Raw genomic sequence first — 13,640 nt, 5'->3', positions numbered from 1 at the left:
TTAATAATAGGAGACTCCTATTAATGGATTTATTATCCATTAAATAATGGATTCTCCTATTATTTAATAATAGGAGACCCTCTTATTCTTTGTGTCTCCTCAACAGTGTCATACAAAAGCTGCACGTTCCATCTTTAGATTGCTTTATAAGCATTGAGCAAATGCAAAAAAACAGGTAATTTTTTGTTTGGATGGTGAAAAGAAGAAGGGAGTTGAGGACAGGTGGTGCTTCTCTGCAGGGATGATTAGAGGTGTGATTGCTCTCGAGGGGCAGAGAAGAGTAGAAGCCATGGGCAGAGGAGGCTGATGTGTGGAAGACAAGGCAGTGTGGCTTTGTTGGAGCACAACTGCAGACATGGCATGCCTGAGACAGTCATGGGCTTCTCCTGAGCAGCAATGGGCTCCATCCCATTCAAAGCCCATGGCTTCACCAGAATAGCAGAGGTGTCATTGGGGGCATGGTATGAAGCAAAGGAGTATCCAAATGATGTCTTGACCTTAAACTGGAGGTAATCGATTCATGCAGGTAAATAATTTGGCCTGCAAGTTTTCTTCCCAGTGTATTACAGAGCATGGAAAAGACCAAGATTGTGTCTCAGGACCCAAGCCAACTCTTCAGGGTTTTCAACCCCTAAAACGTATGTGTAAACTCAGCAGAGAGTTTGTTACTGTAGACATAGACACCCGCCCATCAGTTTTACAGAGCTCTTTTCATCTCCTTTCTAGAATTCTACTTTTAAATGAAGGGGAAGCCTTGTAGTGGCATTGTTTTACACTGCATTTCCTCTATCAAATTAATTTAGTCAAAGGAAAAAGGAAAATCGCAGACAGGAGATGCTGTGACCTAGAAGCAAGGTGCTGTAGACCAGCTGAACAGAAACACTGTGGCCCCAGCTCCTGGGGAGTCCAGGGCCAGCCTCAACTGCATCTGCCAAGGGCCTCCTCCCAGGCACTGTGGCTCCCAGCACCAGTCCCTGCTGTGCTGTGCTCCCCTGTTGCCCCCACAGATTGCCAGTCCTGGTCCTTGAGGGCGAAGCAGAGTCCAGATCCGAAATCATGCTGCTTTTAAAGTGAGGGCTGTGTCGACATCTATTCCACATGAGGGGCTTCCAGTCAGGTATTTAGATGCCAAAAATATTGGACTTACATTCTGAAAACTGATTAAACCTATTAAACCAGCCATTTTAAATGTTCAGTGGAAGGGCAGGCAGAATTGCATTTAAGTACAAATAACTTTAATATTTTGCATAACTTCAGTAAGTAGCAGATTAACATGCAATTGTTCATTATTACATATTAGATTAACTTATTTCTCCCAATTTGCATTTCAATGAATATCTAGTTGATCTATAAACACATTGATTAATGGGTGCAGAAAATATTACATGGATTCAGGAAAAAATTGTTAGTGTGTTTTTAAAAAAGGAATAGAATAGACTTGTTGATATTTTATAACTAAAAATTGTACACCTCTATTGTAACCAAGCATTAAATTTTTTGTATGTTAATTTAGCTTTTTGTAACCATAAAAAATAGTTTATCTTGGTTGAAAATGAATTCTAAATGTCTTGATCATGAGAATTGTCTGCAAGTGGTTTAATGACAGTTCTGAGCATTCTTTGCACTGTGGAGCTATAAATTTATATATTGTACTCATAAATATAACAGTACAATTACACTGCCACTGCAGCAATGAAAATTTCTCTGTACTCTTTCAGTAGAGGATTAGCTTATTGTACTTTAGGAGACTAAATTTTGGGTAAGTTAATGAAGTCTAATTTGCAGAGTTGAAAAAAATCCAAGATAGCATGTAAATAAATTAAAAAGAAGAGATTTGGGGAGAGGTAATAATTTCTTTTAAAATATGTCTTTGGCAAAGAAAAAACTGATACTAGTGGTTCAGAAGTCATTCAATGTATACTACTTTCCCAGTTTGCTAGAGATTACATGCACAATTAAAATGCAAATTTGACTGCACATGCAATCAGTTGAGAGTTAAGTCTACATTACAAAAACTTTCAGTATTGCTTTTAGTTAGGAGTAGAAGAAAAACTTTGTATTACGGTCTCACCCATGGTGGGAAAACCTGGCATAGATGTGGCTGGGTTAACAGAAGAGTGCTTTGTCAGACTTATTTTAGGTCTGCTGATGAGGTGAAATAAGAAACTGATTTATACCACCAGAGGGCTATACCAACCCAGCTATCGTGGTTTAGGTGGGGGAACAAAAACTGTTACCTCTCCCTGGTGTAGGGGGGCCCTGGGGCATCACTGAAGCAAGGAAAATTTCCGGTAGTTTGCTCTTTCATTATTGAGGTGTCTGGAGGGGATGTGCTATGGCTTTCAAATTTGTGCTGTACTTGTTCTCTGCAAGTTCATGCCGTGCCTTTGTGAGAAATCAAACAATTACCAGCAAGCATGTTGCTTCTTTCCTCCTTGTATGGGGTATTTGATACTTGTGGGAAATGTGCCCTTGGTAACTGAAGAGCTTCTGTCTTCTGAAAGATAATATATTAAATGAGTACTTGCATTAATCACAGATGTCAGATTGTGATCGCTGGGCATGTTGGGTCTTCTCAAAGGTTAGTTAGTATCTAAGGGTTGCAGGCTGTTTAACGTGGTTTCTGAACCACAACCTTAGCTCCTTCCCCTCTGTGAACTGAGCCTTGAGGGTCTTCGGCCTTTTGGATGGGGAGCTAAGAACAGGCATCTCTGAAGAAGAGCACTGACTCAAAAGCACTGAGGCTATATACATATGGTGTACAGCTACTCAGAGGGCCTATGCATGTTGTGTTGCTTTGAAGAAGGAGCCCTGGTGGAGGCAAGAGAGTGTTGGATGAATCTGTAAATGTATTGAATGATAAAAATACTGAAAAAAATGCAGGAAAAGTTGCAATGAAAAAGAGCAAGGGGTTGAAAATTACAGATTAAATTGTGGGCACAGATTTCACTTGCTAAATCATCACACCCACTTAATGGATGTGGCCCTTGTCGTGCCTGGTGGTCCTGCTTGTGTTTGTGAGCAGAAGAGATTATCCTTCAGCATTGAAGTGAGTTTGACCATCTCCTGCATATAGCTGCTTAATCCTTGCATATGCAAGTCTCTTGATGATTCCTATTCAAGAGGCTTTTACATGTGCATAAAGCCAAGAGCATACAAAAAAGGTGCCACAGTGCCATATTCATTCAAAGCCATAGCTGGAGAAGAAAGTTAATGTTTTAACGCCTGTATATAAAATAAAGCACATCCATTAGATCAGTTCTCCCACAAATGAGAAGTGAAGATTCAGTTGAGTCCTTTCTGAGACAGTAGAAATTTGCATCTTTCATTTTCTACTCAGTTCTACTTTCTATGAGCTGTGAACAAGGGAGATACAGAGGCTAACTTTTGTGTCCTGGTGGGACCAGTCTTCCTGGAGATCATTCCAGTGAACAGGGAACTTCTGCCCTGTTTCCCTATTCTTCAAATCTATTGAGAACAGATGCTGTGGTTTTAGCTATTCTGAGTCACTTTGAGAAGTTAAGGAGCCTTTCTTTGCACAGACTGTAGAGCTAAGCTGGGGGAAACTTGGTGCATGGATTGAAATAAGGGTTGTCCTCATGCCCTTTGAATATCATGTCTACTCTTGCTGTTGAAATGAAGCTGATTTTTGGCCAGGTATGCAAGACCTTGAGATCAATATTACTCTTATGACTCTTCTGCAGCCTGTAATCATTTGCAGGGGAGGACATCTGAAGTTCTAGTTTTCATTCTCATTACTGTCCAACAGCTCTGTTGAACAAAATGCGTGTGCCACTCTGGAACAGTTTTGGAGGAAAACATGGGGCTGTGCTAGGCAGAGAAAGGAAATTATGTGGACTTTGTCAGTGAGTAGTAGGCATGTCGTCAAGGTATTCCCTAGCTAGGTATAATTTCACTCATCAGCAAAGCCATTCAATATGTTTTTCTTTGGTTTAAGCCAAGACCATTTTTAGATTATCACTGAAGATGGGATATAGCAGTCAAAGACATGAGCAGTCCCCATGTGCTTGCTTCTGCCCCTCTGTCTTCCTGTTCAGAGAAGAGCTGAGCTGAAAGAAGTCTGTGGTGTCCATCATTCTCTTCATGTCAGTGTCATACATTGTAATTTAAGACACTGATGATGGCATTTTGAGGTTAACTGTGAAAACATAGCACAGACATAGATCAGGGAGTTTTCACGTTTCATTCTGCCTGGGGAATTCTAGGGCTTGATCACCTCACACCTGGGGGACTAACATTTCCTTTTCTCGAACTGTATCTGGAAATAAATGTCTTTTAGCTATATTTAAACAGTTCTAAGTGCAAATTTTGATTTAGTTTTCTGAAATAAATGAGGAATGTTCACTAACATGTTGCAGGTGCATCACACCTTTAGATTTGCATCAAGTGCTTATATGGAGACCAGCACAGCAAATAGTTGATCTCAGCCAGAGCTTCTAAGCTGTTATCATGTAACAATAAAAAGAGCTAAAATTCCATGAGAATAATATAAAAGTATGCATATTTGTGATCCTCGGACTTCACAGATGTCAGATGTGTTGATTTTGGAAAACTCTTCAAAAAGAACTTCAATTCAGCTTAAATACTTCTGGTTCATAGGAAAATCAAGACCATGTATGTATATATAAAATAAATATAGTTATGTATTGTGGAACAGAACAGCTGTTTATACTTCTCTTTCATCTGCTTACTGAAGTTGTACATACTCTTTCAATTATGCTGGTGCTGTAGCTTAGGTCAGAGAATAAAGGTATGCTCAGTAAATGATCACCCTATGGCTCTAGCTGTTGTCCGGATTATCTGACATATGTTAGACAGAATAATCATGTCATTAGTATCATTCCCTTTCTTGGTTTTCATTTTAAAAACATTTCTTCTTTCCCCACACATGATATAATTTTCAGCTTTTAGTTCCAGATGTTTACAGATGAGCTTTCCATGGTCTGAGATCAAAATCAGTATCAGCTGCAATTTTAAAGATAGGGTTATTTTTGTACCTTGTTGGATCACAAGTTCTTTCAGTATTTTTCTCCAACAGAGAGCTTCTTTTGCTTGTTTAGAGTCTCTTCTGCAGTTTTTTTCCTTTCTTAAGCATCACATTCTCGGCTCATTCTCCAGAAATAACCTCCTTGTATTCTGTGTAAAGATGGATTTTAATGTCATACCACTGTCCTCTTTTTTTTAAGAGCTTTGAGTGCTTTCACACATTTTTCAAATAGTTGATTGTACCATTAAGTTGTAATTAACATCTTCTGTATTGATATTTTTGTAATTGATAATCTCTGTTTCTTTCTGTAAGACATAGTAACTTCTCTCTGAAGGTTGGTAGTTGTGCACTGACTTCAGATATAAACTGGTTTGTGAAGTTATTTTCACTTTAAGACCATGGCTCACAGTTGTTTCAGTTATGCTGATGCATCTGATTTTAGAATTGAATCATTGAATCACACTAATTGAGGGAAAGTAATTTTAAAAGGGATAATCTCAGTGATGCAATTTATGTTGCAGCTATACAAATAAGTTTATCAGCACAATTGGGAAGGAGGCAGATTGCACCAGGAGGATCAGAATTAGTAGCTGGGGCAGAAAACTTCTTGAGGGAAAATTACTCAATTATTGTTAGAGGAGCTGAGCTGTTTCCTTTGTTTTCTGTTGTTAGAACTGCCTTCCGGCTCCACCTTCGCCCTCTTCTCCTAATTTAGGTCAATTCTATTTTTTTAAAGTCTTTTGTCGTAAAGTATTGAAAATGTTCATCTCTTGTATGAAGGTGTTTAGTTTCCAGATTGTTGTGACAGCAAAGTGACTTCTGACTCCAGATGCAGTGACAATGGCTCTTTTGATTCTTCTCCAAATCTTCTTTTGTGAAAATTTGAAAGAAAAATATGCTTAGATTGAGCTAATATTTATATGCGAAAGGTCAGAGAATTTCATGTGGGTTAGTTCTTTGTGGTGTGTGAGAGAAATAGCAGATGGTACTATTTGCCATTCATTTGAAGACCAGTTAAAAGTAGAGCATTTCCTTCAGTTGTAGCTTTGGGTGCCTTCCTGTGCAGAAGATGGGGCAATGCATCTGTGTTGTCTGTTAGTGCCAGGGTCCTCTGAAGACTCAGAGTTACTACGTTTGTTTACTTGTGGAAGATCATTCACGCATCCTTGGTCTGACCACTTTGAAGGTGGTAAAATAGGACAAATAGATGTGCAATAAGAAAAAAAAAATCTATTTCCCCCAAAGCATAATGTCTGTGGGGAAAAAACCATTTCAGAAATCGTCCTGTGAAGGTGTTAGCAAGCATGCTGCAAGTACTTGAAAGGCCTGAGTTACCCAAAGCGAAATCCCATCTGTCTGTCACATGACTAATCAGAGACAGCAATTCTTTCTGAGCTTTTTCTTTGGAAAGAGTCAGAGAAAAAAGTTACCCAAAAGTTACCACAAAGCCTTCTCTGAAAAAAATGCCATGTGCACAATATTTCCACACTGAAGATGTTCAGCTCCAGTTTGGTTTGGGCTGCACTCTTCTTTTTAATTTTTTAATCACCATTGAAAATCAGTTTCTTCTGAAAGGTTTTCTTTCATTTGTCAACAGTGTTTGAGTCTTGTTTTAGACTGTTTTTATAGAATATGCTTTCAAACGTTTGAGAACTGTCTTTATTAAAGGTATCATGTTAATCATTGTTTTTCTGAGAATAGTTTAGTTTGTGTGCAGAATGTTGGGCTTTTTTACTGCTCCTCTGACACGAATATGCTTGAGGTGACCTCAAACTGGTTCTTATGAATACAATAGTGTGGTGAGTTTTGGTTGGGGGTGAGGTGGGTGTTTTCTTTTTTAATTTTGTTTTTAGTAGTGGGGAATTGCTTATATACAGTTGTATCATTGGCATCCACAATATAGGTAAATGTGGGAGGAAAGGGTCACACATCTCTGTGAAAAACAAGTTCTAAGACAAGTCTAGAATACTAAGAGATAATCATACTTTGAAGAGTTATCAACATTTTAGCTTATTTTCCTCAAAAAAAATATATGGAGATAGAAAACTTACTATCTTCATTCAAAAAAAACAGTGCATTTTCTAAATGGAAATTGGCCAAAGAGGTGTGAAAATGAACTGCACCTAGCAGTTGGAAGACTTCAACAAATTCCTTTTTCTCTGGGTGTTTAGATTAATAAACTTAGCTGGAATCTGGAAAAAAACAAATTTGAAATGCCACTGACTTGCTTTGAAAACCACCTAAGAGCACAGCCAGATGCTTGTTAGAAAAACAGTTGCAGTGATAATGAGAAGTTCCTTCACGTCAAATGTGGCGCATAACTGACTTGAAAACTCCTCATTCCCTGCAGGATGAGGTCAGATGGGTTCAGGTAAAGCACTGTCAGGATTTCTCTATTCCCTAGTTATCGAATCACCAGTGCACCCAAAGTCATATTTATCACGGACTTTTACAATAAACAGATATCCAACAAACAAACAAAATTTGGTGGAATTATTTAAACACACCTTGTATTTAAAGTATTAAGAAATATTACAAACTAAGTTATTGATGCTTCGTATAAAGATTAGATTGCTAGACATGCCACAGTTTAATTTTAAATATATCGAAATGAAAATCTGGTTTAGCATTTGCACTTTGCTCTACCATTATTTATTAAATATTTCTACAAGAGGAACTTAATCTCTCCTTTGAAGGCATTTCATCCAATAAAAGTTATTTCTGGTATCCAGATAGTTCTGAGCTAGTTACATTTGTATTAGTACAGGTCAGAAGAGAGGTAAATGCCAATAAGCTTTACAGTTGAAACTCACTCTAAATCCAATATTCCTTGTTTGGTTTGGATCTAATTTGCTGAAGGCTGTTGGTATGCTAAGGTGAAGAGTCTTACTGTTGCCTGTGTATTTTGGTGCTGAAAAAAAATCTCCGGAGCAGTTAATTAGGGGTGAGATAAGAACGGGTTTATTTGCCAAGGCTAAGATGTTATACGACGCGCACCCGCCATGCCTGAGATGTTACATTTTATAACACTATCCATCCAATCCCAGATGTGTCCACCCTGCGGCCCTTCCTCTGGTCTGCCCCGGGCCCACCTCCTTAGAATTGGGTCTGGGGACTTTTTGGGACCACCTACTTCATCATTCTCATCATCCTCAGAGCACAAAGGGTACATAGTTACCTAATTCTTGACTCCGTTTTGTTATTCAGGCCCTGATCTGCTGTTCTCTAAACAGTCTAGGTCTTGCCTTGACAAAAGACAAAACATTGCCACTGAATTCAGGGGTAGGTTTGATATGGGGAGTATAGAATGGGGTAAGAGGGTTAGGGAATGTAAACAAGGGAAAGGAACAAGGGACAAGGGGTGGGGGGAGGAAGGTTGCTGCTTTTTAAAACTTACAATTCTTACAAATATTAGAAAAATAAAAAACCATTAGGGGCTTAAGGCATCATTACATTTAATGTAAAATGTGTTGTTTCTAGGTCTACAGACAAGACTGTGAAACCTTTGGCATGGTAGTGAAGATGCTAATTGATAAAGATCCATCATTAGAGAAGTCCATTCAGTTTGCCCTGAGGCAGAATTTGCATGAAATAGGTGAGCGATGCATTGAAGAACTCAAACATTTCATTGCTCAGTACGATGCTGCCAACCAAGATCTATCAGAATCCTTCAAAGAGGGCTCATACTAAGGTCAAAAATATGCTTTTAGATCCTCTTCATTGTGTATGCCATAGCATATAAATCTGCTTTGTGCAGGGAAAGATGAGATCTTTTTGGAGATATGAACCCAAGGCTGTGCTCCTTCGAGGTAGCTCAGGTGGCTGTTCCCTTGTTCACTGTGGTCTCCGCAATTGTATTGTTCCTACCTGTCCTTGTTGACATATATTCCTTTTAAAGAACGTTCTTTTGAAAAATGTTGTAAAGCAATAAACTATTTTTGAAACCTTTACACTGTTAGCTTGTAAAAATTGTTCAGTCTGATGTATGCACTCTTATGTTTTGATGCTTATAAGTGTAACTTCAAACATTGTATTTTTTATTAAAATAATAAGACACAGCTCTCATTTGTCAACATATGCAGAAATATGTCTGGTTTTCATATATACTATAGGAAAGGAAGACTTGCAAAATTGGTCACAATTATGATTTAAATAATCTGTTTTGGTTTAATTTAAAAATTCAGATTAATTCTGTAAAATTACACAAGAGGTTAACTCTGACTGCTAGAGCAACTCTAACTGCTTAATATAAGAAGTGCTGTATTTTTTTATAACTGTGCATTCTGCAAATGCCTTTTAAATTTTGGTGTTTTCCCTATCAGGACTCATTACTAGTAAGCAGTATTATGTAGGATGGATTCTAATTTTTTTTACTGTTTGTATTTGCTGTGTTTTTGACTACACCATACAGAATGTAACTGCAGGCAGCCACTGAGCAGGGAAAGTTCCCTTTTCCTACTCTGTTCCTCTCCCCCCTTACACCTTCTCACCACTTTTCACCCATCAGTTTTAACAATAACGAGGCTGTGTGTAATCTTTATTTCCGACTTCAAGAAGGAGCAGGAATTGGGGTGGCAAAGATGGGAAAGGAAAGCAAGCAGTACCATCTCTTTAGTAACCCCAGGTAGCTTTGGATTAGGTGTAAAACAAAGTTGATCCCTCAGGCCCCAAATTGACTATCATTTCAAACCTAGGTGATTCTGGGACCACTTTTTTTTATGTGATAGAGCAACTTGTATTTTGGGAACAGTGATTGAGGAAAGTCAAGAGACTGCCAGTGAAAAATATTCGGGACTCGTTTGTGGAATCCTGACTATTGAATGCATTAAGATACTGTTTTTTATGAACATTTTAGAAAAGGCATAATTTGAGTCATAATCACAAAGAGGTAAGTATAAGTATGATTGTTTTCTCTACATTTGCATTTAGGAACATGTGAAACTCTAAAAGGACTAATGACCAAACTCACCATTTCCAGATTTCATCAGAATGGGGTGCAGAAACATAAATGAAATAGCATTGATTTTGCACGTACAGGGTACTGAATGTGTCACAGCATCTTGCACACGCAAATCTCCCTATGGTGTATTAAGTATTCGTTGCATGAGATTCCTGAGATGCCTGGTTAGTTCTCATGTCAGTAGGGTGCAGTTTTGCAGTTGGCTTTTGTTGGTTTCTAAGAGTTCCCATTGCTCAGAGGAGATGACCTGCAAGTACTCTTGTTGGCACCTGGGACTGTGTGAATTGCACAGTAGTGGGAATCAGCTCATGGGCCTTACAGGATGCTAATTTGGTGAGGGAGAGAGGGGAAGAGAGGCAACCTGTTGTGACACAGTAGTGAGACCTGACACACCCCTTCTGGCAATCTGTTTTACCAAGATCAGTTTTGAACCACAGGCAAAGTTTTCTCTGATGCAGAAGCATAACTACAGCACTTCACTACTTGTCTACAGGACAGAGAACCTTTGGGGTGTTACATCAGAGTTTCTGCTTTGGGTTAGAAATGCTAATGGAAAAATACTGAAATTGTGTGTAATATATTTTTGATTAAAAATCTCCATTGTTACTGTACAGTTTGTTAGGAGTTTCCTTTGTTAGAAGCCTTATTAAATTTACCATGATAAAAGTATCTGAATTTTCAAGTGCTTTTCTCTTAAGTAAGACCTAAGCTTACGGTGATAGAATATCTCAAGTTGGAAAGGAACAGTAAAGATCATTGAGTCCAACTCTCTGCTACTCGCAGAACTACCTAAAACTGAACCACATGACTAGGAGCATCATCCAAGCTCTGGCAGCTTGAGGCCATGACCACTTCCCTGGGGAGTCTGTGACAGTGACTGACCACCCTCTCAGTGAAGAACCTTTTCCTCATGTACAACCTGAACTTCCCCTGATGCAGCTTCATTCCATTTCCTTGTGTCCTGTTACTGGTCACCAGAGAGATCAGCACTTCCCCCTCCACTACCCATCTTGAAGTTGTAGATTTTAATGAGGTCTCCCCTCAGTCTTCTCCAGGCTCCTCCTCTAATAGCCTAATCTCTTTCCTATATTGTGGTGCCTAAAACTGCACACAATATTCAAGGTGAGGCCACACCAGTGCAGAGCAGAGTGGGACGATCCCTTTCCTCAACCAGCTGGTGATGCTTTGCCTGATGCCCCCAGGATATGGTTGGCCCTCCTGGCTGCCAGGGCACTGCTGACTCATAGTCAACTTGCCTTTGACCAGGACCTCCATGGCCCTTTTGCAGGGCTGCTCTCCAGCTTCTCATTCTCTAATTTGTATGTATAATCAGAACTACCCTTGTCCCAGGTGGAGAATCTGGCACTTGCTCTTGTTAAACGTCATGCAGCTGGTGATTGCCCAGTTTGCTAGTTTATCTAGATCTCTGTGCAGGGCCTCTCTACCCTTGAGGGAATCCACAGCTCCTCTCAATTTAGTGTTGTTAGCAAACTTACTTAATGTACATTTGACTCCTCTCTTTACCATTTATAAAAACATTAAAGAGCATTGGCCCTTTTACTATAATTCTTTGAGCCTGACCTGTTGGCCAGTATTCTTGAGTATTTTATATTAGCTAACAGGTCAGTAAGATCTTTCAAAAGTTTGTTATATTGTCCTTTGCTTAATCTGACTATTTTGAAAAAATTGATTAAATTTTACTCATGAACTAAGGAGTCTTTAATTTTTTTAACTGCTATTTCTGTGAAAGGTTTCATTTGCATTCATAAGGGATAGGTTACTGATTTTCCATTTAATACTTGACATTGTGTTGAATGTTCACATTTAACCTTTTGGGATGTATGCTTCCTGTTGATGTAAGTAAAATATACTATGCCAGTTCCTTAACTTAACGAAGAAGGATGGCTTTTAGTCTTGCTTCCTTTAGAACAAGCATGTAGTTCAGATTTATTTCAGATCAATATAAAAAAAAATTGTCTCTGGTCTAGAGAACAGCCTCAGTGGGGCTCCTGGAAAGTGGTAGGAAGAGCACTGGTGAAAGGAAACATGTTGTGATGGAGGAATTTGATTTCTTTGTTGCTGTAAGAGCTACTGAAAATGGAAGTTACTCCTTGCACTTGATAATGTGCAGATCTCATAAAAGAGTAAGAAAGGAGGTGGAAATTGAAGGAAAGGAGTATGGAAATTCAGTGCTATCTGCCGAGGCTGGAATGGTTCTAAATGGTTCTGTAACCTCACTTGAGTGAGTTTGCAGCTTTGAATGACAATGTAAGCAGTAGGGGTGAAAATCGGCAACAAAACCACTATGGATATTAAAGTATTAGCTGGTGTAGTGGTGCCGTGCTTTGGGTTTCTGACGGAAGCTGTTGATAACAAAGGGATGTTTTAGCTACTGCTGCGCAGAGCTTACACAGAGTTAAGGCCTTTTCTGCCTCTCACCCCACCCCACCGGTGAGGAGGCTGGGGGTGCACAAGAAGTGGGAAATGAACACAGCTGACCTCAAGTGACCACAAGGATATTCCAGACCATACGGCATCATGCTCAACGTATGAAGCTGGGGGCGGGGGTGAAGAGTTTGCCAGGGCTGCTGTTGTTCAGGGATAGACTGGGTATTATGTGGCTAGTGGTGAGCTACTGGGGTTTTTTTGGTATCACTTCAGGGTGTTGGTTGGTTTTTTTGTGTTTGTTTTTTGCCTATTAAACTGTCTTTAACTCAGCCCATGAGTTTTCTTTTATTCTTCTCTCCCCCCCCACTAGGGATAGTGAGTGAGCAGCTGTGTGACATGGATGCCTATGAGGCACTTGGAATATAGGTCTAATAACACAACCCACATTTTAGAGCTTTGGTGACTGTATCTGAGTCTTGTGTTGTATAGTCATCTTAAATTTTTTTCTTGAAGAAAGTATTAAGAAGCAACTAGCAATCTATGGAAAACTTTTATCATCTAATATTCCATAAGACATCGCCATTTGGGAGAGTACATATGCTGCATCTCAGGAGGTGATGTAAGATCAGAAGAAATACCGGTGGAGACATTTCTCCATGAGACAGTTACTTGGTCCAACAAAGGACACAGCAGTAGCGGTTACACCATTTTGGTTTTGAGGACCCTGGTTTCCCATTTTTGGAAATGCAGGCAAGAAGGGAAGGTCCTAATCATTGTTGGAGCATCTTGGGGAAGGTATTAAGAAGTCAACATCTCTCCTCATGCCCTGTAACTCCTGGCAGTCTGGTGGCTGTAAAGCATGTGGTGCCTGAGCCAGGGCAGAGCCTGCCAGCTGGAACCATCCCACAAGGTGCCCGTCGGCCCATGCGACGGAACAGCGCATTGCTTTGATCAGCTTTCACATACACAAGACTTGTTTGTACTAGAAAAGTGACTTACACGGTGAGTACCACTTCTGGGAGTAAAGGATCTGTTACTCATTTTACCCTGAAAAATACAAGCAAGTAACTGCTAGTCCGATTTAGCCTTCGCAATAGCTTCATTTTCTTTGCTGCCCATGTACCCATTCCTTACTTTTAGCTGCTTTTATTTACAACTTCTATATCCTCAAGAAGGGCAAAAATTTGTGGCAGTTTGAGCCACATTAGAAATCTAAAATCCAATTTTTAGGCTTCCCCCACCCCTTCTCAACAATTTATCCTAACACCGGAGAGAAACTTTCAG

General features: G+C 39.5%; 1 protein-coding gene across 3 annotated transcripts in view; it reads left to right on the top strand.

The window, feature by feature from the left end:
• Positions 1–10,637, top strand: part of PPHLN1 (periphilin 1) — a 66,948-nt gene extending 56,311 nt beyond the window's left edge. For all 3 annotated transcript variants that reach the window (XM_039385447.1, XM_039385446.1, XM_039385445.1), the window contains exon 10: positions 8,489–10,637. In XM_039385447.1, the coding sequence (XP_039241381.1) occupies positions 8,489–8,698 (210 nt within the window). In that variant the 3' untranslated portion in view covers positions 8,699–10,637. The remainder of the gene's footprint in view (positions 1–8,488) is intronic.
• Positions 10,638–13,640: the final 3,003 nt, after the last annotated feature.

The sequence above is a fragment of the Pipra filicauda genome, unplaced genomic scaffold (genome assembly GCF_003945595.2).
Source record: "Pipra filicauda isolate LSUMZ 115617 unplaced genomic scaffold, ASM394559v2 scaffold40_size4127951_pilon, whole genome shotgun sequence".
NCBI classification, from domain to species: Eukaryota; Metazoa; Chordata; class Aves; order Passeriformes; family Pipridae; genus Pipra; species Pipra filicauda.
This window is presented reverse-complemented; position numbering and strand designations above follow the sequence as displayed.